This window comes from Poecile atricapillus, chromosome 18, assembly GCF_030490865.1.
Source record: "Poecile atricapillus isolate bPoeAtr1 chromosome 18, bPoeAtr1.hap1, whole genome shotgun sequence".
Classification (NCBI taxonomy): domain Eukaryota; kingdom Metazoa; phylum Chordata; class Aves; order Passeriformes; family Paridae; genus Poecile; species Poecile atricapillus.
This window is the reverse complement of record NC_081266.1, coordinates 8,272,094-8,298,145: the sequence shown is the minus strand read 5'-3', so window position 1 is coordinate 8,298,145 and position 26,052 is coordinate 8,272,094. Positions and strand designations below refer to the sequence as shown.

At 38.5% G+C, this 26,052-nt stretch overlaps 1 protein-coding gene across 1 annotated transcript in view; it reads left to right on the top strand.

Moving 5' to 3' along the window:
* Nucleotides 1-20,673, top strand: part of LOC131586075 (1-phosphatidylinositol 4,5-bisphosphate phosphodiesterase zeta-1-like) — a 46,890-nt gene extending 26,217 nt beyond the window's left edge. The window contains exons 9-13 of the mRNA XM_058852812.1: nt 1,696-1,812; nt 10,725-10,897; nt 13,798-13,930; nt 15,478-15,627; nt 19,053-20,673. Of these exons, the coding sequence (XP_058708795.1) occupies nt 1,696-1,812; nt 10,725-10,897; nt 13,798-13,930; nt 15,478-15,627; nt 19,053-19,138 (659 nt within the window). The 3' untranslated portion in view covers nt 19,139-20,673. The remainder of the gene's footprint in view (nt 1-1,695; nt 1,813-10,724; nt 10,898-13,797; nt 13,931-15,477; nt 15,628-19,052) is intronic.
* The last annotated feature ends 5,379 nt before the right edge of the window (nt 20,674-26,052 follow it).

Here is a 26,052-nt window from a genome sequence, read left to right as displayed (position 1 = left end):
AATATTAACACAGTCTAAAAAATGTACGTCTGCCTTTCAATTCATTGTTTTCTGCATCAAGTAATTTAGGAATTGCAGTCAGCACTTGAAAAAGCGTGGAATAAATTTCACCACCTCCCTCCCCACCCCCATGTCTGGGCTGAGAACTGAGCGGAGTTGGCTCGGCAGTCGCCTGGCTTTGGTGACAAGTGCAGATAAGAGAGTCCTCATTAATGGGATGGATAAACCCCAGAGCAGGCAGCTTGCTCCACTGGAGCAGACCTTCCATCCCAGCCAAACTGAATTATCCAAACCATTCTGGGCTGGAGCAGCTCCATTTGGTGCAGCCTCTGCTGTTTGAGCTCCAGCTGCCTGCAGAGAGCCCCGAGGGAGCGTTAAAAGCAGAGATCACCGAGCATGACAGTGACAATGACAATGAAGGCTGCCACATGCCCACTCACTTTGTGGAGGTGATTCAGTGGCTGGCTGTTGCTAAAGGACACAAAATGATTCACATGAACACTTTCCAGTGGTAGAACAGGAAAGAAGGAACTTTATTTTCTGACCCCAGTATTTATAGATTCTCAACAATGACCAGGAATTGGATAATTAAGTTACACCTTCCCAAGCACACTGGTCGTGTGAAACGTCCATCAAAAGATGTTTCTTAGAAGGAATGTGATAAACAACTTCTGTTTATAGAACTTCCATGGGAAAGTAACTAAAGCTATGAAAACATTATCAGGTTTTAGTTTTCAGGGCAACAGCTGGCGAGGTGAATGATGCTGAACAGTGTCACAAAGTAGGATTTTCCAGCCACTGAGTCCTCTCTCTGGTTCCTCCAGCACTCTAGGAGATAGAAAAGTAGCTCTAGAACCTCTCCTCCCCCTCAATAAAACCACCCCCAAACAACAAAGCAAACCAAACTCTACCAAACAAAACCGCTAAACAAACAAAAAATGAGGTGAGAGGAAAATGGAGATCAGAGAGATGACCCTGGAAATGTAGATTTTTGTTTAATCACTAAAAAGGAATCGTGCAGATAGAAGTCATCTGAAGTTTCCCACATCCCTGCAGTCAATGCTTACATATGAGAAAGGAGGGAACACTGCCAGCAGAAGGAAAAACAATGTACATGATAGTTATCTTCTGAGGCTTATATAACAAGAATTTCAGTGGCTTTTGAAAACGTGCTCTTCCCTGGTCCTAATATTATTTAGCCATTTTATTTAAACCTCCAAACAACAAACAAGCCAAGATCATCTAAAGATGATTTTTTTTCCCTTTTTTTTTCATTTTGAGCTATTATAGAAGGGGGAAACTTTTGTGCAGTTTCCTGTGTCTCAGTTTCCCATGAGAATACAGTGGGCTTTAGTGTAGAAATCATAAGGTTACCCTGCAAAAAGGTGAAGAAACAGAATATTACAGTGAAGGGATGGTTTTTGGATAATGAACTTCTTACAAAGGAATATATATTTCTTTATACAGGAATACTGTCAGATTCAAATACACACAAAATATTAAGGTTTAAAAATTAATTATTAAATGAACAAATGAATATATTTCAAAATAAAATGATGTTAAAATAGAATAAATTGGCATAATATTGTGTAAAAAAATTGCTGGATCAAATTACTGTATTTTTATTATTTGTTCAAATAGGATTCTTTAATAACAAAGGTTTTCTTACCAAGATTTTATCCTTCTGTTTATCAGCTAAAGAGTTTATTTCACATACTACAAGATTTATTACAAGAATTTACCCCAAGGGAACAAGAATGAGCTCGTCAAATTATAATCCTCAGGAGTTCTGGAATGTAGGGTGTCAGATGGGTATGTATCCTTGCAGAAACTATTGCATTCTAGGCTTTACAGATAAAGGAGTTTCTTGCTTCCTATAGTATTTTGGTGTTATGTAGGTTATGTATTTTCCCCCAGTGGCATTATTTTAATTTTTGTTGTATAAAATTTTCCTTCAACCCACATATTCCACCAGTTTTTTCTCACTAGTAATTGTAAATATCACTTTGTGTTAAATAGCTGTTTCCTATCCCAGATATTCCATTTATTCTATTTTATTAATCTCTTTAAACTACCTCTTTGAATTGGATATTAAGAAAATCACTAATAACAAGCTCAGCATTTTTAAGTTTCCATTACTCAGCAATGCAAGTTTCTTCTGAAGGGTCTGTGGGTTTTCAGTGGCACTCTGTGACTTGCTTAGGTGCAGATGTGAGCACAACAATTGATAGTAGTGCCAAAAATTCCCAGAACAGGATATGCTACACAAGGCAGCACTCAAACATTCCTGGTCAGCACAACATCCAGAGACAGCTGGGAGCTGCTGGGAGTCTCCAGTCTTTATTCAGATGAACATACATGTAGAATTTTAATTTCCAGTACAAAACATATTCGTTTCCTGGGCAACAAAAAAAAGTGGTAACTTCTGCTTCTTCATTGAAAGTTATTTATTTGAATTTTTTCAAAATAAGCATGGCATGACTTCTGTACCCAGCAGGCTTTGGAAAACCTCTCACCTGTAAGCATTTTGTCCTTTTTAATGGCTTTAGAGACCATCTTACCTTCACGTGTTTATTCTTCAGTTTAAAAGATTCTCAGTTCCAGAACATATTTCTATGTTTGCCTGCTAAATTTTCTTCAGCCCTAGGTAAAGTAGAGCAGAATAGTTTTTGTACCCAGGTATATATTCTGTCTTTGAGTCTTTGCCAAGGCCACCTGAGGGAGACTGTGGGGTGAGCAGGGCACTTTGCCTTAGGCTCTCGGTTTTGAGAGGTGAAAGGTGTGGATTCACCTTGTTATGTTGAAATACACACTCATCCAAGGACAGGCACAGATTTCATTCTGTCTGTAGGGCCCTGGAGCTTATGTCACCCTTGTTCCAGGCTTCCTTTTCCACTTGTTTCCTTTCTCAGCTCTCCATATATCTTCTGTGACAAGTTACTTTCTCCATCCTGACTGTTATTTTACATAACTACATAAGGAGTACAAAAATTACTATTTAGTATAAATTTGACTTGCTTCTATGTCCTCATAAATGCTTATTTGCAGAACAGATTTGGACTTGTGCTGGACTATCCAAGTATCTTCTCATCACCATACTGTGTGAAATTGGTTTGATTATGTTGTGTCCTTGTGGTTCATCCACACTTAGTGCCATGTCTGGATTATTTACCTGGGGTGCTGCACTCCCTGTGTGCTATCATTGCTATCTAAACTATACATTGCCATTAAAAACTAGGAAGTTTGTTTCATTCTTAGAGAAAGCACTCGCCAGAGGTCCTTAATTTAAAATTGAATTAATCTCCCAGTCTTATCATACTGCAATTTACTAGTTTTCTTTCTAGCCTGTGAATCTCCACACTTATCTCTGCAAAGGATAACCATTTGTTAGATCACAGACAGTGCCAAAATCTTTCAAAATTACTACACTGGCTGTTTACTCAAAGTGTGCCTTAATGAGAAGTCAGTCTAACATTAATATGCAAAACATATGACTTTTGGTGCATAGGGGGTTTGGGCCCCTTCCTGGAAGAATTAAAAATCTGCAGGAAGTGGTTAGATTTGCCCTCTTGGTCACTTCATTTGCATCTTCACTTAAAAACCCCTCTATTTTTCACATGGGAATAGGCTGATTAAAAACAATTCTCCACATACATTATTTCCAAGCTATGTTAGATCTATTTATTCCCTAATCTGCTTTAGATAGCTGTTTGGCAGAAATATAGCAGCTCTTCACAATGCAACTCCCAAAGTGAGGGTATCTCAGTGAATCTTCTGCTGATGTCCTTTCACTGATTTAACACAGACTTTTGATTTTTATATCTGTCCCATGTCTGTATAATTCACACACCCCTCCTGTCTGCCTGCCTTTGTGCTTTACACCCCATGCACAGAAGTGAATCCTCTAGATCCCTTTTGCAATTCCCTGAAACTCTTCAAAGGACTCTTGGATTTCTCTTTGCCACCTATTCCCCTTCTTAACTCCCTTCTCCTCCCCACACCTGCAAGCTTACATTCCTTTAACATCCATAACCTTTCTGGCTGGGCAAAGAAAATATATTAGGTTTTGTTCAAACTGCCTTCCAGGCCTCTGCATCTTGTAATTATGAGAACTGAGTTACTCCTTCACTTCCCTTAGTGATTGACTCAAAACAGTGCTTTCTTCTGTACCTTGCCAGCAATTTTCTCTGAATTGCTTGGAACATATTAACTTGGAGCAGCCTGGCACTCAGCTAAAGCAGGATGAAATGGTCCAACAGGCTCAAGACTTTTTGGGGCTGAGGACAAGACATGTAATTGTGTAAACCTAATTTCCAGAGGAAGGCAAGTTAAAAAGCTCAGTAAAAAGTACAGAGTTTCCACAAAATAGCTTTTGGATATCACTGTGTACTCCCTGTCCATTCTCTGAAAACTGAGACTCACAAGAACAGGAGGTTTTGGGAAAAAAGAGGTCTTATGGAGAAAAACCCTCACTTTTCATAGTCTGTGAAAATTAGTATGCCTCCTGCATACAACTGCAGTGAGGCACTGGAAAGAACTGGTTTGATGTATCCATGTCTCCTTTTTATTTAGGAAATAAAATGAAATGGAAAGATTTATGCAGGGAAATAAAATTCAGGACATTTATTTAAATAAACTGATATCAGTTGTTTTATATAGACTGAAAAAAACAACAAAAATCCAAAATGAAAGAAAGCCTTGGTGAAAATCATAATAAAAAAAGACTTAAATAACCTTTTGAATGTGGCATTTGGAAATGTTCTACATGTACCAAAGCACTCTGCAGGAATGACCAAAACATGCCATAACTTACAGGAGAAAACCATGGTGTTGTAGGTAGAGAATTTTATTTCAGAATATCTCATATGTGCTTTTTGGGGTGTGCATAAATTTATATGCTGCTGTGAAAGTTGTACTTGTATGATGGGTTTTTTACTTTCTGTAGGTTTTATTTTGGACTGTGACACTGAAATGCAGCTTGGCAATTTTGTCACATCTGTTTTGTGGTTCAGTCTTGTGTGCAATAATATGACAAAATATGGTAAAAAATGATGCATGAAAAGAGGAGTGATAAGGAGCTCTCTAACTAGTTCTGATTTTAATCTCTGAAGCAACCAAGGGAAAAGAAACCAACTAATTTTGATCTTGGTATGCCTCACCTGTGGAAATTAAAATGACTCAAACCTGACCCTGCTTGGGTTCTGTGTCAATAACTATATTATTGCTCTCTTCTACTGGTTTTAATAGTCCAGAAATGCCTCCTTAGGAAGTGAAACCTAGAGGACTAATTTTTTTTTTAATGTTTTCCCTTGAATTTCACTGATTTAGTCTTCACAAAGAGTGAAGTGGTACTGCTAATTCAGGTGTAGACACCTGCAAGATAGGTGGGATAATATGATTCAACATCTGAAGCTCTCCAAATGCACTCAACTTTCCTTTGGAATGGCTCCAAATGCTGGGAGTGGTTTTGAATGAAGGTTTTATGTCTCTTCTGCAGAAATGCTTCTACTGCCAGGTTTATGAAAAAGCTCTTGGGCTATTCTGCTTCTTTTTAGGCAGTTTTTGGTGTGTGTCATAGATACTGGAATTTCACTTTAAAGCAAAGAAACACTGAAATTCCATTTTATCAGTTTTTCCAGCTGTCTTCACTGCAGACAACCAATAGAATAGTAAATAATTTATGTGAAGTCTAATAAATTTTAAAGGAAGATGGGAAAAAATTGCAGGAACACAATTGTTTCTGAAGTAATTGCTGATCTTGTTCTAAAACCTGTCAGTGACTCCAGACTAAAACAGGAGAGGGAAGCTGATAATATTCACTTTTCTGCCAAGAATCACAAGTTAAGTAAATTTTAAAAATTATTTTGGAAACGTTTCATGTGTAAAATTGGTCAAATGACAACCAAAAATACTCAGACTTACACTGAAGTGTGACTTTCAGACTGACACATTAATTAGACAGCAAAAATCAATTTAGATTTTTAGATCTGATAATTTATCAGAAATGCTTTAGGTACTTTTCCCATGAGAATCTCACAAGAGAGGATCTCTACTTAAACCCTTTGCAGATTTACTTGGACAATGGAGGACTCTTAATCACCTGACATCTCTTTTCCAGTAGGACCACTTGTAATGAAGTAGGAGCAATGTCAGCAGTTATGAACTGTGTGACTGGATTCTTCACATTTCTAATGACAGTGTCTTTAGAGCCACAGTATTAAACTGGCCCAAAGACCATACAAAAAAGACTGACTGCACATTTTAAGGATGTTATGTCATGCAGTTATGCATTTATTCAGCTCTCAGAGGAGCAGTCCCTCTTCCTATGGCAGAATCCCTCACATTGTAAGCCATAAATCAAGCTTCTGTAGAGTGAAAACAACCATTTCAAAATGTGCAGGTGAAAAATGAAGCCAGAAGTTATCATTAAGATTAATACAATTTGGAGTCTGTTAGGGAAGAGAAAAAATACAGTTTTACTGATTTTTTTTTTTTGCCAGGAAGAGAGGTGATACTTTTTATGCCAAAATGTATATTGTCCATATAAGCTTGCTCTGTGTTGTAGGAAAATCAATCATTATATATTTTATTTTGTTTCTGGTAGAAAAAAAAGAGGTTTTTTTTCTTTATTTTTGGTCTAGTAGACCAAAGTCCTTGCTCATAAAGTTTGTGTGGGGTCTCACCTCTTCACGGGTTTATTCTCTTTCACTTTGAAGCTCTTCCCCCCTGTCCTGTTATGCCCCTGTAAATAGTCTCGCTCCATCTTTCCTGGACTTCTGAAATATTTCTGTAAATTTGGGCAGTGATGGATTGAGTGCAGCTGTGACCTGCATGTGAGAAGAAAGCCTAGACAGTCTGTGCCCAGCTTGGAGTGCTGGTGTGGAATGAAAGCAGTGGCTTCAAATCCAATCACATTGATCATCTCATAAGCAATGGCAACATTCCAGAGCATTAGGATACGCTCCTGTTTGCAATAGCATTTCCCAGGCTGGGTGGAATTCAGCTCAGATTTGGGATATCTGAGGCACAGATTTTCGTTGCATTCATTGTGAGTGGCCCACTTTAAGAGCACAGACAACTGGAAAGAGCTGAGAGCAAGACAAGAAGGCTGATAAAAGTGTGATCTATTACATCTCTTTAGATTCAAATGAGTGAGGTAAACCATGGAGATAGGAACATTGGCACTGTGAGTGCTTTCTGAATGAGTTTTTTTGAAAGGGCATAAAATTGATACATTTTGAGATGCATTTTTAAATGGCATAAAATGCAATTAAGTAACTCATTTCAAGAAAAAATGGTGACAAATGTGTCCTTATCTATTTTAAAATCTTCCCATTTAAATGGGAAAATGCATTAAACCTTATGGTTGTGATGTAGCTGATAGAACCAGCAAGCAAAGAACAAAAAATAAAAAATTACAATTTAAAAGTCCCACTGGGAATATTAATGAGAGGCAGGATCAAAAGATGTGCAGTTTTCCTCAATGCCTACAAATCACAGTCACAATTCTCATTTTGGTTTTACAAAGCTTTTGCTTTTAGTCCACAAATCAATTATGTCTTGAATGGTGGCACCTATCGAAGGTGCTGTGTATGAATATTTAGAGTGTCTTTAGTTCTGCAATTAGTGGTGGAACTGACTTCAGTTAACTGCTTGTGATACAGAGGTTTGGGGTCAAAAATAATATTCTTCTGTGTATTATGGATTGGCTCATTTTTTGGAGCTAGTCTATTTCCTAACCTCAATTTGCCATATGAAGTTATTTACACCTGGGGCTTACTGGGACTGCCATGGCAGCTTTGGTACTTTGCAAGATGATTTGAGTATTCAATACTCTGATCTGAAGGGGATTTAGCCTCATGGTTCTAGGAATAGTTAAATCTGTTTTAGGTGCAGGAATCACAGTGAAGAATTGCTTTGCTCAGGTTGTTCCCCAAGCCCATGTTTTGCTGTGCTGCTTTGATTTTGATGTCAATATTAAAATTCTTCTGGTGCTTAATGAAAGGACTGAGGAGAAAATTTAATGTACACCGTGTTCAACTTCAGATGCCTTTACTTCCCCATGAAAACCATGCATTAAGATTATGTACTGCTCAGATGGTTTCATTGCAAGCTCATTTGGGTTTCTTTCCAAAATAAACTGTCAGTTTAAATCTCTCTTCATACATGCATTAAATTTATACTGTTTCATAAAACAAAAGTACAAAGAATATTATTGAACAGTTCTGCTCTTGAATTCACCAAAGCTAAAATGAAACACTGGGTAGAAGTTCAGGATTGTTTGCAGAAAGATATTGCTCAGCTCAAGCTGCTGGGCATAGCTTTTAGTTTATGATCCTTACCATTTCTCAAGAAGTGTTAGGGCTATACTGCACCTGATTAAAAAGAAAAATTGTACATCAATGCACCATAAAGTAGTGCCCTGGGAGGCTCCAAGCAGCTATGAGCCCTGTAAACAGTTTTAGTAGAGGTTTGCATCTCAGAGAATATGACACAAAATCTCACATTTGCTTAATCACCTTAAAACTTGCAATACAAAGAAACCAGTAAGTAAATTAAAACTACTGTTCCATGCGTTTTTTAACTTGTTCTTAAGGTCAAATTAAATTAAGTGAAAACACAGTGCTGATGTTTAGAGATATCAACCCATAATAACATTGCCCTTCACTTGTGTTGCAAAAGTAATTTTCCTAATGTGATAAAATATAAAGTATTCTCGTTTGCTTGTTGCTGCTGTTACATCAGATTTTCCTGCTTAGTCGCCTATAAAGCTTGGTAAATTTAGCAATAGTCTCATTATGTGCAATCATGTAATTTGGTTCATCATGTGGAAGCTGCTATTTGAAGCTGACTGTTCGATGTGCCTAATTTCAGTTGCACTTTTAAACCCACGTATCCTGAAAGTGTGGCCTAGGACTCACCTGAGGAGTGAGAGATCCTGGCTTATCTGTAGTTCAGACTTCCAGGGGCCACAGGGTTGCAGCTCCTGTAGCATCCTCTGCACAGCTTGATTCAGTGCATTAAAATATACAAGCATCATATAGCACCAAATTTGGGGCTGTTTCTGGATGATGGGTTGAGTCATAAAGAGAAAATTTTGAACCGCTGCCAAAACCATACCAAGAAAATACCAACCCTGTTTAAAAAAGGCAATGGTGGGCAATGGGCAATATGAACACTCTGAAGTTTGGTTTCTGTTGTTAAAGGTAAAACAAAATTCCTGTGTATATTAACATAAAATCATGTCTTTACATTAACACTTAGATCAAAGCAGGAGTGCATGTTGTGTTTTGTTTTGGAGGCTTTTTTTGTTTTGTTTGAGGTTTTTCTAGACAAGGTTTCCAGTTATTCCTACTTGCTGCATGTTGGTTCATGATGCAGAGCAATTTTAGCTAGCACAGATGGGATTCCTTTCAGATTAAACAGATGATGCACTCTGGGAGCACTTCATGTATTCCACCCATTCATTGGTTTTGAGACTACGGAACCAGAGCTCTTCAGAAGTAACCCCACCAAAAACATGTGTTTATATATCATATTATAAATATCAGGTCCATTGTACCAGCTGCTTCATTCCTATTTGTGTTGTTTGCTTCAGAATATTTTAAAATGATCATCAAAGCAGTGAAGGAATGAGTAATTTTTGCAGTGAAAATGATTTTGTGTGTTTTCCACTTGCAATAAGGATTTTTGCATTATGTCAAATGTTCATTCAATACATTCATATTATCTCCCAGGAAAATGTAATAAGGTCCTCTTTATGAATTATTATGGGTCACTTGAACTGCTTAAAGTCTTCTTTTTTCATTCCTACCAAACCATCCTTTTAAGTAAATGACTTCTTATCATTCTCTGTTTAACACATGTCATGGGTTCATAATGTCATAATTCATTGCTGATTTGACTTCTGCATTTTCTATTTGGAATGTGACAAGAAGCTCCAATGCACTGGAATAGGGGGAAATTTCATTAAACAGGTCTATTTCAATGTTGGCTTTATCTCATGAATTACAATATCCTGTTGATGAGAAGTGTGATATTTTATTATTGGTGCTGCAGCAAACTGAAAATGTTTTGAACTGCCAAGGAAAGGAAAAAATCTGTCAGGTGTATTCTTAGAATAATCACCAGTACCTGAGGATTAAGCTCCAAGAGAGTGTGTGCTCACATAAATTTAAGAACACTTTTAAAATTGCTTCTAGTTCTATAAATTTATATGTATTTTCACTGAGTATTCTAACTAAACTAAAGCTTCTTAATCTTCTGGGTGAGATGTTTTTGTGATGAATTCTGCACCATAACTAAGGTTAGATACAATCCTGAGGTTTTGACTTCTGCACCAGATCTTTGATAGCAGGTTTGGAGTGCAGGGTCTTGCTGCTGTAGAGAAACTAGGATGTGAATTCAGTTCTTGCAGAGAGAAGGATCTCTTATTTCATATTCTCCAAGGTCTAATTTAGAAAGAAAAGGGAAGAGAGGTATAGCAATGTAAAAAAGATCTATAGATTAGTTCTTAAAAGAGGGTGCAGTTCTAAAGAGTGTACTGTTTTTGTGCACAAATAATTCGTTATTGAGTATCACTTAATTTAAGGGAAATAACAGGATCCTACATATGAATTGAAAGATGTAGATATCTTAAGCTCATTTGAAATTTTTTTTAACTTTTTTTTATAAAATGTTATCAAATCTAATTCACTAAAATCAATACTGATATAATTTTACAGTGGCCTTAAACTTCCAAACACCGGGAACACAAATGGAATTGCAAGATGGAAAATTCCTGGACAATGGTGGTTGTGGCTATGTGCTGAAACCTGTATTCTTGAGGGATCGCAATACCACATTTACACCCCGAAATGTGGGAGGATACAGCAAACCAATGTCTCTGTCAATAAGGGTAAGATGACTGAAGTGTTGTTTTGTTCCATGAAAATGGGAAAGCAAATTTTATGTATTTCAGATGCAATTATTATCTAATTTTTTTCCCCATTTTATTCCTATTCCTGTTTGTTGGGAACTAATGTTTTCAACAAGATGGTAAAACTCTCACAGAGTATCAACTGCTGCTTGGGTGCTTTCCCATCTGTATTTCACTTATGCTTGCTAAAAATATGTAGGGGTTCAGAGCCTCCAGGAGACTGTAAAAATACATGATTTTTAATGATGCTGTACAAATAAATATAAATAATGTAGCTGAAAAAGGGGCCAGACAATTGTGCATGTGGAAGCTGAACTGAAAACACAGAATTCAAATGTGCACTTTGGGTGTTATTTCTTTCACTATCAATAATACCACCTGTACTATTATAATGTTAATTGACAAATGGAAATTTTTAAAGATAAGATAGGAAGCTTTATGCTTCTTTTAAGTCTCATTATCTTTCTATGCATATATAAAAGACTATTTATAATCCTTAAATGGTATAAATAAGGGTGAAAGGAGGGATGAATTAATAAGTCTTTGAATTATTTCTACTGCTCCCAAATTATAATGTGATTGACTTCCCAAAAATACTTGAAATGCATGCCATTTACAAATAAATGATTAGATAAGGCCTTTATTTTGAGGTCAAGTAGATTTGTTATAATTGTTCACTAATTAGAAAAGTCCCTTTTCCCAATGAAAAAGTAATATTTCTGATTACACAGAATACCACTTGCATAAATGCTATTTAATTAGCATATAATTAGTGTGTAATTGCTATTTTGTTTCTTTCAGAGTAATAAATAGCAGAGATAAAACAATAGTTAGTGACAATTATAAAATACTTACATAATGCACGCACCTAATCAAGAACATTCTAGTGTCCTGACAGTGAGCATACCAATTGTGAATAGACATTGCTGGATGATTTCAGGCAGCCAGGCAAATACATCACTTATTTTAGCCCTAATTTGTATGAAGCTGGAATTAGGATGAGGAGAAACCCTGAATTGTAATGCAGGAGACAGACAAAACCATTGTCAATGCAGAGGAAGTGTCTGAGTTTGGAAGGAGCTGGAGAAGAGAAAGGCTGTGTTTAAGATTGAGGACTTTAGACTGAGACTTCAGGCTGGATAGTGCGGGCTGCAGAGAGGCAATGGCATCCCACTGGCTGAGGGAATGAAGGGCACAGAGAGCCCCATTCATAGCCAGCAGCAAAATCCAGGAAATTGTGGTTGAAGACAAAAGCAATTTGGAGCAGGAGTCAAAGGAAAAGCAGCTTCTGCTGAAAAAGTTACTAACCAGATGAATGCAGAAATGACAACAGAAAGCAAAGATAGAAAACATCTAAAGGGCAAATCTCTCTGAACGAATGAATGAATGAACGAATGAAGAATAGAAAAATCACATAGGGCCTGATGTTACTGAATTCCTTATCCTTAACCCAATGTGCCACAATTCCCATCAAGAGGCATAGAGCCTTTGAAGCAGAAATAGGGATGTTCAAGGTGCTTCCTAAATTTTTACATCACTCTGTATGTCTGCTTCACCTTGGATGTCAAAAATTGATTTGATTTATGGATTTGGGTCATGGTGTGCTTGAAAGAACTCACTCTTTTCCCATGCCAGGGGAGGCTTAGGCTAGGTCTAGCAGTGGGTCATGCAGGCCTTGGCAATGGCCCTCAGGAAATGGCAAGGAATCTCCCATGTCCTTAGTGGGCAGCCCATCAGTGATTGCAAAGATTCCTGGTGAAGGCAGCAGCTATTCCTTAGGAAGAAAGAGCATCAGTGTTTGCCAAGCCACTGCTCTTCAGTATTTCAGGCTAGAACTTCTCTGGGGGCAAGGTGCTACAAGCACTGGAAAATATCAAAGCAAAGTGTGGGATTTGTGGGTTTTGATTTTTGGGGTGGTTGACAGGGGAATAAGAATCTCTTATGATGCTTAGGCCTGAGACCAGGGTCAGGAGTCATATCTTTCACCTGTGCTTTCAGGCTTGTATATCTCTCTCAATACATGTTATATACTAATTCCTAAAAGGCTGATTACTGCACAGATGTTGACTCTTTCCTAGCTACCCTGAAATATAGATAAAAAGCAGACAAAGTTGTGACTTTCATAAATCCTGTCTTAGTCTGGGTGCCAGATTACAGGGCAGTCTGAGACAAAATTTCCTGTTTTTGGAAATTTTGGTCAAAACACATCAGGAAGCTCACTGAATGAAGAGTTTTTATCTAATACTAAGGAACACTGTGCAAGAGATGAGGCACAGGTGAGGCAGTCTGCTACATATACCCTGTAGCACAATGCTGATGTCACGGTGGGTCTTGATGCTGATCCTCTCCACACAGATTGGAATTCATGAGCTCGATAGCAGAAAATGTAAAAATCACTGTAGGCTGATTCCAATAGGATTATTTTGTACAGTAGCAAAATATAATTTTTATGTATAGCTATTGAATAAAAAAACCTGAAAATTATTGTTTAAAATATTATTTCAGTTATTTATTTATCTATATATTTATTTATTTATAAAGAGGGTGGTGAAACACTGGCACAGGCAGCCCAGAGAGGTTATGTGTATCCCATCCCTCTAACCATTCAAGGTCAGTTTGGACTGGGCTCAGACCAATCTGATCTAGTTAAAACATGCTCCTATACCACAATATTTCTAAAAAAAAAAAATATATATATATATAAGTAAATTAGATAGGAAGCACCATATTCTTGATTCCACTGTGTTTATTACACCAGTTTATGACTGGCATATACTTAAAGTAATTTCTTTTGAAAGCTATTTCTATTATGGTGACTATATGGCTGTGGTGAATTAGTTCGTTCTTACAGTTATTTCAATATAACTTTAATTTTCCAGCTGATCAGTGGCCATCAGTTACCACCCAGCAGCATCTCTAGGACCAACAAAGCTGACCCCACAGTGCAGATAGAAATCTATGGTGTACCAGAGGACCAAACAAGAAAGAAATCTAGTATTGTAAGAAGCAATGGTGAGCATCAGTCTGCTCCTCGAGGCTGTGAACAAAGCACAACAACATTTTATAAGGAAACACCAACTTTGCATCCCAAGGAGTTATAGAAAATGCAATTATTTCTCTCTAGACTAGGATTTCCTGGCACAAAATCTGTAGCAGAAGTTCATGCTGTGTGTGCCATGTTTCTAGACTGATAGATTAAGGAAGCACAAACACACAGCTGGGAGCACTCCCCCTTTCTAAAGGAAGGTGGAATTTTTTTTTTGCACACTGCTGTGGGCTCATCCTGGACAGCAGCTCAGCTCCAAAGAGCTGCTTGCTTGTTGTCCTCTAGTTGGATGGGAAGAGGGCTGGAAAGGCCAAAATGAGAAAACCCTCGGGTAGAGAAGAAGACAGTTTGATAGATAAAGCAAAAGCTGCCCACACAAGCAAAGCAAAATAAGGAATTCATTCACCACTTCCCATGGGCAGGCAGGTGTAGAGCCATTCCCAGGGAAACAAGGCTTCATTTTGGAGCTCTGAGGTTACTTGGGAAGACAGACACTGCAATTCTGAATGCCCTCCCTTCCTCCTTCCCCCCAGCTGTGAGCATGACACCATTTGTAAGGAACATCCCCTTGGCCAGCTGGGGTCAGCTGTACCACTTGTGCCTCCTCCCAACTTCCTGGGTACCCCCAGCCCCCTCACTGGGATGGGGAGGCTGCTCTGCAGTGAGAAAGACAGAAATCTCGACACTGTGGAAGCCCTGTTCAGCAATAGCTCAAACACTGGGGTGTAGTCAGTGCTGTTTGAGTCAAAAATCCAAAATGCAGCACCATAGGGGTTGACATGAAGAAAGTTAACCCTATCCCAGCCTTAACCACTTAACTTAACTTAATGACGAGGTTTTCTTAAGAAATTGCTGTAACTTCATCACTCGTCTCATTTGAAGTCTCTGGTAGGAGTAATCCCTTAATTGCTTGACAGGTGAAGTGTGTACTCTTTGTAGCTGTCTGTGAGCACTCCCTTATCTTTATAATACAGATCTTCTTGATGTCTCAGACTACAAGCTTTCTGTGATCTCATTTTGTCTGTGCCTCTGTCTTCTATGCTTCCTTTTTCTTTTTTATAGATAGCTGCTGTTTAAAATCAGCCCCTGAATTTCTTTTCCCTGTATGAACATTGCTAAAGACCAGGGAAACCCCTCCTGTTCCACATTCTCTTTTTGTATTTCTGGTCAAGTGAACGTTCTACTACCTGAATTTATTCATTTCCAACACTGTGAAAGGAGAAACTTTGACAAAAGCATGAAACTGGTATGGCTATAGGAAAATTTAAGCTGAGCAGAAGTTCTTAACCTGGCTATCCTTGTCTCATTTTTCTCTCTTTTAAGGGATGACACCAACTATCTTAGGCTTTTGCCCCACTACAGTCAGTGGGAGTTTAGTTATTTGTTTAAATGGGCACAGATACCTAGGGTAAAAGAAACTCTTTACCAGTTCAAACTAGTGATAGCAGCTTAGTTATAGAGTAGAAAAAAAAGAAATCATATTTTAATCCTGTTTCTTTTCTCCTTTAATTAGCTTTGAGCCCTAAATGGAATGAAACATTCTCTTTTAACATCCAAGTTCCAGAACTGGCAATGATACGCTTCTGCGTTCAGGATGAGATTTCTCTGTGTAACAACGAATTCCTTGGCCAGTACACTTTACCTGTGATGAGCCTGAATACAGGTAATATTTTTATGTCAACCACCTATAACAGCTCAAAAAAATCTGCAACATTCCAGGCTTTTTTTGTTACTGTAGCATTGAGAGACTTCAGCACTATGTTTATTTTCTAGAGCACGATTTTGTAACAAAATGAATAAATGGCACTCTCTGTTTTTGAAATAAACATATTCTCTGAATGCAAATCCATGATGTTGAAATCAGAACAATATTAATGGCAGGTGATTCTTCCCACTGCAGTGTTCCATTCTAGATGGAAACTGCCCAGGTGGTATTTTAATTCATTGCAAGAAGTGAGACTAGTCAGAGCTGCTATGAAGACAGTGGTTTTGTGCACTTAGATAAGTTCAAAACCCAATACCAAATTAAAACAAAATCAACCACCAAAACCCCCTCAGGTAACCTATCTGCAACTTTTCAGAGTGGAGCACAATGGTTAAAAATAGGGCAAAATATTCATGGTATTTTTCTTGCTGGAGTTTCTTTTGTTAAGCCAGTAGAGTTCCTGGAACTTTTGTAATGAAAAGGCTGCTCATAAAGAGCAGACACAGAAGCCAATAGGCCAAGGAGAAAGGCTTATGTAAAATGGCTGTTTACTACACTGGCTTTCCAAAGCCATTTCTGACAAAACAAACAGCTTTTATTAGTGAATAAAGACGGCAAGGCAAAACACTGGAGCTGGCAACAGGCACCACACCTTTTTTATTAAGCTTAACAGGATTTGAAATGGTGCATTTTTTTTCCCTCATGTTTGGAAGTCATAAAGCTGCTTGTGATTCTTAGTTGAGGCTGAGGAGTTATACAAGAAAAATGACATTACTCTTAGAGCTCAGTTGTTTTTCTACAACATGAATTTTTACACTGATAACCTTTTCGTTTCCTTTTATTTGTATACTTCAGGATAATGAAAGAACACTCAACCTAACAATTCGCAATATCTGAGACAAATTCAAATATCAGGCACTGCTGCTTACAAGTACTTGCAAAATTATTGATTGAGGCTTTTTTAGATACAAATTTTCAGTGAGGCTTAATGTCTTTATAATTTTGGTTACAAATGAGGGATTCATATTTTGGAAAAGTAAGAGCAGTAGATTTCTGAAGAAACATTTTCAGTGCAATAATTAAAATTCTAGGGAGTGAGTCTAGGTACAAAAATTATAAATGATGCCAAACAAATTACCCCAATCCCCACTTAACACAATATAAAAAAAGTAATTTGCTATCAGAATGCCCAGAGGCCATAAATAAAATGCTTCTAAGAGGTAAAGTGATAAATAATTTCAAAATTTATTACAAGCATTCATTGCAATGCTTAACATTGAGATCTCTGAAAGCAGGTCTGGAACGATGGTTTTGCTTTAGGTACCCAAGTACTCTCTAAACAGTGAAATAGGAAAATAATGTTCTTGCAGAGGGAGTCACAACAAGCAGAAGACAAGGCAAGAACTGCCTAATATGCTGGAGAGTGAGCATGGATTTCAGTCTTAGTCTTCAGCATTCCAATTGCTTAAATCTGTACTACAGGACTGTCCCCAGGTCCCTAGGATTCATATCCCTGAGGTTTCCCTGAGGGCAAGTTGCTTCCAAAAGCTGAGCAGTGCTTACATCTTTTATTTTCTTTGACAGCCAGAGGGGCAAAGTTGTGCCATTTCCTCCCTCCTCTGCATTTTCTTTTGAAAGGATTCAAATCTATATACACACTGCCTTCCTTTCCCCAGCAGCAGACTCCCAACTACCTGTAGACTCCACTGGGGAGGAATGCTCGCTGTCCAGCTGCAGCAGAATTTGATTTTCCATGTAGTGATTCTGTAGCTATACTCAGAGGGGCTGAAATTGAGAAAAATTCTCTACCTGGGTGGTTAAAGGCAAATAGGAGGGGGGAGTCCTCTCTTACAGTCCCTGTGCCAATGAATCTGCCATGGTGAATACTAATACAGGACAGGAACTCAATTTTTAACTCTATTATCATGGGATCCAAGAGTAGTTAATCATTTAATGCAAATTGGGGCAATTTCAATAACAAAAAAGAAGTTTTACTTCTCTCAGGAAACTTTGTAGAATCTTCTGTAGGTAGGGGCTAGAACACAAGTCTTCAGAAATTAGTCTTAGTCTTTGAAGTGTATCTTCGGATAAGAAATCAACCAAGCCTTCCACATATTGTGTGCATGCCTTAAAAACTGATCTCAAATGTAAATTGCCTACAACCAGCTTTAATATTTGCTGCCTAGAATCTGAACCTTAAATACCAGAGGAACTTATGTGTAGTGTGACAGAACAAGGGGAAATGGCTCAAGCTGTGCCAGGGAAGGTTCAGTTGGACATCAGGGAGAATTTTGTCACTGGTAGGGTTGTCCATTATTAGAAAGAGCTGCTCAGACAGGAGGTGGAACCACCATCTCTGAAGGTGCTCAAGAAACAATTGGATGTGGCACTCAGTGCCATGCCCTGGTTCACAAGGAGGTGTTCAGTCAAAGGCTGGACTTGATGATCTTAGAGCTCTTTTCCAATCTAAACAATTCTATGATTCTGTATGAAAGAAGCAAGAAATTCCAAACCCAGGTAAATGTGGCTCCCAAAGACTCCACAGGCATCCACACACACCTAAAGAGGGATTTTGAAAACTACTGTTCAGAACATGGATACTTCTACAAAACAGACTTACTTAAATAGCTGGAATTATTTACATATATACATAGAAAAAATACAGAATTTTTTTTAACCATAAGTGACATTGTCACTTGTTATTAAATAAGGGACATTTAGTCATATAAAGCAGTACAGGCCGGGATTTTTAAGAAAAAGTTGTTTTGTTTTCTAAGCAGGTAAGTGAATTATGTTTGAAATTGAGAACTATGGCTTTTCCAAATGCTTCAACAACCAGATGAACACATAGTTTCATGATGGCATGACTTATCTCTGATAAAGTGAATTACTCATATGAAATTAACATTTAAGAAGTCATGGTAGGAAGTCTTACACTTCACTTTTTTCTGCCTCAGCTGCACAGTGCATGGCTGCTGCAGCACCGTTCTGTAGGTGCTATCACTGCTGATTCACAAGTTCTTTCATTTGCTCTCAAAACAATGTGTGCAGCACATAACCTGGGATGTTACAATGTAAGTTTGCCCATGTTTAAATATCACTGGGCTGAAAGTCTTCCATTTGAAAAAATATCACATCCTGCAAAACACTGGGCTTTTTCACTCTGACACCAAAAATACCAGAATTGAAATACTATATATATATATAAATGAGAAAAACCAGCACAAATGATATTCAGTTCTAGTATAATTTCATTTTATTTTAAAGAGCTACTTACAGAATCATAAATTATGCCTTGTTTGCATTGGTGATCATAAAAACACTCCATCATAATATTTGTGCTTGTGGTTAATACACTAATAAAGGTGTCATTATATTTACAGGTTACCGTAACATTCCATTGATATCCAAAGAAGGCATCAAGCTGGAACCTGCATCACTCTTTATTCATATTTCATATTATCGATGATATTCTGCAGAAGAAATCATTAAAATAACATCTGTGGCTTTGCAACAGCCCCAGTGGCCTGATTCCCAGAGAGGCACATTCACAATGATTTTGTGAAGCCAGAGGGAATATTATGGAGGGGGTATCCCAAATAAGGGCTGCTGTCCTTGGCCCTACTGCTGTTTTTCTGTAGGAGAAGACTGGGTCTGAGAAAACCTAAGGAGCCTTGAGGTGCACAGGTCCATGGGACGTGATGAGAAACATCCACAGGTCCTGAGGAAACTGGCCTGAGCCGCGATCCCTCACTTGGGAAGTCAGGGCAGGTTGGGGAAGTTCCCACTGATGGAAAAAGTGGAAACATAGCCCACATCTGCTATCAAAATCAGCGTTGAGGGAGGTGATTTTACCCTCCTAGTCTGCTCTCAGGAGGTCCCACTTGGGAAGTTGCATTTAGCTTTGGGGCCTCCAACACAAGAAAGAGGTTGATCTTTTGGAGAGAGTCTAGAGGAGGGTCATGAAAATGATCATAATTAGCATCTGTGAACTTAAAGGAACCACTCATGTTAATTATTTAATATATAAATATATATTTATAGCTCTAAGTCTATTCAATGCATGTATTGACTTGAACCCCTTATGCAGCATAGGACTGCAATGTGGGAAGACTGCTGAACAAATATCTGTGGCATCATGAGCTTAAATAAATCCCCCCTGAAAGCTCACACTCAATATAATCTCTTTATTCATGAACATCAGCTTCTCCCTCCTCTCTTCACACAAATGACCAGTTATATCTGCCTCTTGGATGTCAGAATAAAAGAAACAATGATACATATTGTTGACAAATTAATGTCCTGGATTAAATGTGACATTGTATCAAAACTTCTAACATTCTTTAAAAAACCCAAAGTATTGATTGGATAAGATTTAATATGAAATTTGCTGGACATCTGCAGGGAAATGTATTGTCAGGGAACCATCCCATGGTCCTCTGGTGAACTCATCACATGCAATGATGATAAATTACATCATTACCAGCATTGTTTCAACACCATCAGTGGAATTAATGGGCAAAGAATGCGGCCCCACACACTGAGAATTTAGTATTTTTACTGTACTATTTAATATTAACAAAACCAAGCCCTTCATTGCTGTCATAAGAACTTCTGCATATTGCTACAAGTCCTTAGCACGTGATTCCTTAAACTCACGCTGTCAGGAATCTGTGGCAGGAACATGGTAGCACATTTAAGACAACAGCATTATGAAATGTTAGGATATGTGCTCAGCAGATGACTGCCTATTCTCAAGGGCAACTGAGACAAAATGTACCGTGGGAAATGGGATAAAGAAACATTAGTGAGTGGGCAAATAATTGAATCATCTCGGAGAGCATTTAAATTACACTGTTTCCCAGGGAGTACCACTTTTCTTCATTGAACTGGACACTGCTCAGCTGAATGTTAACAGCTCCCACAAATGTTCCTTTGCTTTTCACAACAAGCTTCAGTACACGGCCTTGGAGCTCTGGGACTCTGTCATATACAATCTGCAATAATATATAGTGAAATAGAAAAAAAAATACAAGTTTGTTAATCTATTTGACAGGCAAAGCACTTCAAATAGGATGATGATTAATCCAACTTTGTGATAATTGCTTTAAACTTCCATCCAGAATAGTAAGCTATTAACCATGAGCCAAATTCACTTAACTTAGTGAATTTACCTCAGAAATACATTTGACCTTATCTAGTTTATATAAAGAGATTCTACCTTAGAATCACGAGCTTAAGCTCATGAAATCTGATTACCATTTTAAAATAAATTTGAAACCTGTCTTGAACAATGCTTGAGAAAAAAAAAAAATCAGTATTCATAATTTTCCCTGTGAAAACTGGGAAAGATTGGACCCAGTTGAGCAAATGGAAGTTACTAAATTTAGATATATCTGATACTCCAGATGTGCTGTTGATACTTCTCCAAATAAATGAGATGGTAGTTTAGCATGTCTTAAACAATTATTAATGTCTATAGATTTAAAATAGCTTTTAAATTACCTTAATATTGTGAGAACACACAGGGATAAAGTATGAAATTATAATGGTGTAGTTTCTGAATTTTAAAAAAACCCCAAATAATCTGGAGCAATAGCCTAACAAGAATAAATTGCACTTAGAACAAATTCCCATGCTTCAGTCCCTGCATTAATCAAAAACTGTTGAGCAAACTGCATGTGGGCTGATAAAAATATGAAGGAAAATGCTCTCAGAGCGGGCCTGAAAGGTAAGTTTGCTTAAGAGAAGCTCATTTAATCTAAAATTGGTATGGCTGGAAATGTTTTTGCTATTTCACTTGCAGTGGAAAAATGCTTTAAATTTTAATCTCTCTATGCCATTTAAAAAGCAAACGTGGCGACATTCTCTCACTTCAGGAGAATGGAAAACTGAAACTGCCTTAAAGTCATTTGCCTGCTTGGATTTTCCATGGAATCTGAATGCAGGCTGTTACCTATGGCACTGCTGAGGGAAAGGAGAGGCAGACTGAGCCCCTCTGGCTTGGACCTCTGTGGGCTGGACTGATAAACCCTCTCTGTATTTCCACTTGCAATTGCATTCATGGAATGGACAGGACACCAGGCGATCCTCACAGAAAGCACCAACAGGACACCAAGAAAGGTCTTACCAGGGGGTTAAAATTCCCTTTTCCATTTAGAAGCCTTTGGAAATAATAGATTGGGATGGCTGTCATGAAATTTGCACCTGGTGCTTTTTGGTTTTCATGTTTACTGTGCCTAATTTGCCAGATTGCCCATGAATTACAGATTCCACAGCTTCTCTTTTCCTCACCAAAATAAAAGTGAGATGATGAAGAAAATCTGAAAAGCAAGGACAGGCACAGTAAGCAGAATATAATTTAGAGTAAGTCTGTGATCTGATGCTGAGGTGATGCTAATGCTATCAAAGAAAGCTGCCTTGTTTCTTTGCCAATGTATTAAAGGTACCAGCTGTTGCTTTAAATCACCAAAACCTACACATATCAGCTGTAAATGTTAAGCAACTGAACTGGGGTAATGAGCAACTTTCAATCTTTGGCCAAAAATAGGCTTTCATCTTTGAGCAATGACAGACTTTTGCAGTGCAGGGTAGGTGGTTTTCAAATTCTCCCAGTAAACTGTTTCTAAAATGGTATTGCAAATTCAGCTGGAGTAAGGATTATTATCAGGATGTAGGGACAGAAGAAAGGTCTGGAGAAAGCTGAATAAGGGTGTGGATAAAACAAATGACACGTTCCAGAATTTGGGAACAGTTAAATCCTGAAATGATTGTGCTGTGAGAATATTTGCCTGCCTTTTACACAGACAGATCCGATGGAGGTGAGTTATATGTGGCCATGCAGCAAATCAGTGGGACAGTTAGGGCTGGAATTCAACTATTGCTGGCTGCAAAAAGAGAAACACTGTTGACCTACAGGAGTCTAATGACATTTTAATCACAAATGAGGGACAGTTGCTTCTCCATAGGTAGCCATGGCACAGTTCCTAGATTTGGTAATTAATCCAAGGCAGTTTTGATGCATGGTGCTGGAGGGAGCAGCCGTGGCTCCTGGTGCAGTTCCCCTCCTCCCCTTTCATCAGACTGGCTGGGGCTGCTCTGCCTTCCTTTTCTCTTTACACTGCATTCCACTTTTCTGTGTTCCTTCTCCTCTTCTCTACCACCATTTCTTAATGCAATATAACATTAACTGCTATGAGTGCCACAAATTCCAAAATCCAAACACAGGCACAAGAGAAAAGAAGGATTTGTTTGCTAAAAGCAGCTCCACAACATTTGCTGTAACTCATTTTATTGTCAGCCCTCCTGGACTTTCACATCTTCACTCTCACACCCGAGTAAAAATCAAACATAAAAAGCAGTTTTGCAAGGTTGATAATTTGCTGTAGGCAGTCATAAGCAATAGAAGTACAAAACTAGAATCAAAAATACCCAAGAGAAGCACATTTCAGATTTTTCTCAGTCTGGAACAAAGAAGGAAATTAATATACAGCTTCCTTCCAGCCATTTGGCTTTAATAAAAACTTATGAACTCATAAAAAAGGCTACTACATTTCTGTACACGGTGTTTTGGACAGCAACTAACTTAAGAGACAGCTGACTTATATTTTTAGTAGTTTTGCTTCCCTGGGGCGGCTTCTGCCTCAGTCTACCAGCCTTGGACAAAAAAATGCATCCAGAATGACATCACATATGGAGGAGCAGAGCTGCTAAAGCACAGGCATCGGGTTGGAAGGGGCCAAGTTCAGTGGAACCATATGTCCCCACTGTGATTAGCACTTCCCAGTGAAAAAGATTGAGCATCTGGGAAGAAGGCTCTCCGTTTTGATTAAGGACATTAAAGCTTTCACGGGATTTCTTTTAACAGCAGCGGAATACTCGTGAACCACAATTAAATCTCCTCCCAGTGACTAGTGACTAACTGCAGACGGGATTTTGGATTTCCTTGCATTCAAAGGTTTCTAAGAGCAATTTGAAAGATAATTGTCTTCCAGTGTTGCTGGCTGGCTCTTATCTGTTGTCCATTTTGGATACCTTACAATGAATGTAATGATATAATCATATTATGTTTGTTTGCTTTAAATATCTTTCAAATGTAAAGGAATTTCTTTAGACAGATTAATTAGATTTATTCCACTCTGATAGCGAAAAAAGAAGGAAAGAACAGAAAAAATAAAGCCTAGTTTCTTGTTATTCCACTGCAGTACTGTAGGGAGGGAAATTTGTCTCAGCTGTGAGCAGCAATACTACTCAGGGAGCCTTCTTACAGAACGCTGGAAGTCATCAGTGTAAGCAGGCAACTTTTGTAATTAACAGATGTGGGAAAAGAGAAATATTACAACTCCAGGACTGAGAAACGAAGAGATAAGCACTGAGACTCTGCTGACTAACCTAACCTTCATCATATCTTATCTATGGAACAGGGTGGAGTGGTAATATTTTCCACACCTTCTACTTTATAGCCTGCTGAAAGAGCATTTGTAAATTGCTTTGAGATCTTTAGGAGATTTGTTACATGTAATAATTATAATCTCCAATCCCACCTACTGTTTCAATCTCATCTGCCCTTACAAATGAACACAGTTTATACCACTTCCCATTCTGCCATAAATGCTTCTCCATACAAATGTTTCCTTTCACCCCAGAGGCATGAGCACTTCAGTGGTGTGTGAAAGAATCATATATAGCTGTGAACTAATGGCATTTTAACATGAAAAGAACCTGGCTATTCATTCTTGTGTTATCATTTAGGACAGTGACAGCCAATTTTCAAATGTTAATTTGAATAACAGCATCCATTCAATTAATACTTTTCATGCTATTGTGCATATCTTCATTCAGAACTGCTGGGTTATGGTGCAATGATGCTTGATCTCATTTGGCTAACGTGTAACTGTGGTTATGGGGTAAGACAGGGCACTGTGAAAAATCCAACTGTTTTCCTGAACAGAGAGACATAAAAGACGCTGTTTCACTTCTGAGAAAGATGCAAAGCAGACAGTCATCACCATTTGTGGTTCTCCTTATGGTACATTCCTTCTTCTTGGTCACCCTCATTGCAATGGCTCTAAAAATGTTGTATTGTTGTTTTGTTTCAAGAGAGGGCAAAGCAAATAGAACAAATTGCACCTGTGTGGGTTGTAGGTGACCTGCTGGGAAGGAGCTCTGCAGAGAAGGACCTGGGGGTTCTGGTGGACAATATGAGCCTGCAGTGTGCCCTCATGGCCAAAAAGGGATCCTGGGGTGCATCAAGAAAAGCATTGACAGGAGGTTGAGGGAGGTGACCCTGCCTTTTTACTCAGCCCTAGTGAGGCACATCTGGAGTGCTGTGTTCAGTTCCAAGCTCAGCAGATGAAGAAAAGCAGGGAACCACTGGAGTGAGTCCAGTGAAGGGCTATGGAGATGGTGAGGGGACTGGGGCATGTCTCTCATGAGAAAACTCTGAGTGAGCTGGGCTCACCCTGGAAAAGAGACAGCTGAGAGGGGACCTCATCCATGTCTGTCAGCATCTGCAGGAAGAGGTCAGGGAATGTACCAGGATCTGCTCCGTGAGGCCCAAAAATGGGACAAGAGGCAACAGGAGGAACAGATACCCAGGAAGCTCCACCTGAATGGGAGGAAGAACTTCCTTGTGCAGTGATTGAGCACTGGAGCAGATTGCCCAGAGAGGCTGTGGAGAATCCCTCACCGGTGATATCCCAGAACCATCTGGACACAATCCTGTGCCACGTGCTCTGGGATGGCCCTGCTGGAGCTGGGAGGTGGCACCAGATGACCACTGTGGGCCCTTCCAGCCTGACCCATTCCATGATTCCATGAAACAAGAAGGGGTGGAAGAAAGTGAATGGTACTCACAAGTTCATTGTAAGTAGGGTCAGAGCCTCTTGGAGCTGTTCTTGTTTTCCTTCGACTGACCTCATAAGGATCTGGCAGAAGATAAAATTCAGCGTGTGCACTTGGGGCAGAGCCATCTGGGAGGTGCTGGAAAACAAGAAGGTCATAAATATGAGTGTCCATGTTCTAGCAAAGAAAACAAATAAAAAGTACCAAATGAAATCTGTGTTTTTAGCAGACATAAAAACATGTTGCATTTTCAGTATTCTCTGGGCTAAACTGGAGTGCCAGTGGAATAACAAGCATTAGTAGAATTCAGCTTAAAATGGAATCAGGAAAATAAAAATTAAATAACACAGAGACAAGGTAAAATTATCTGTCTTTAATATTTTCATTCTGATGGAAAAAATCCTTAAGGCTCAATCTACTCTAACTCATCTTAATCTGATACAAAGTCTGGCCTTTCCACTTTCCAGAGCAAGGCATAGGAACTGGATTTTAGATGGTAAGCTCCTACTGATTTTAACCCCCAAGTATCTGTGCTGATAT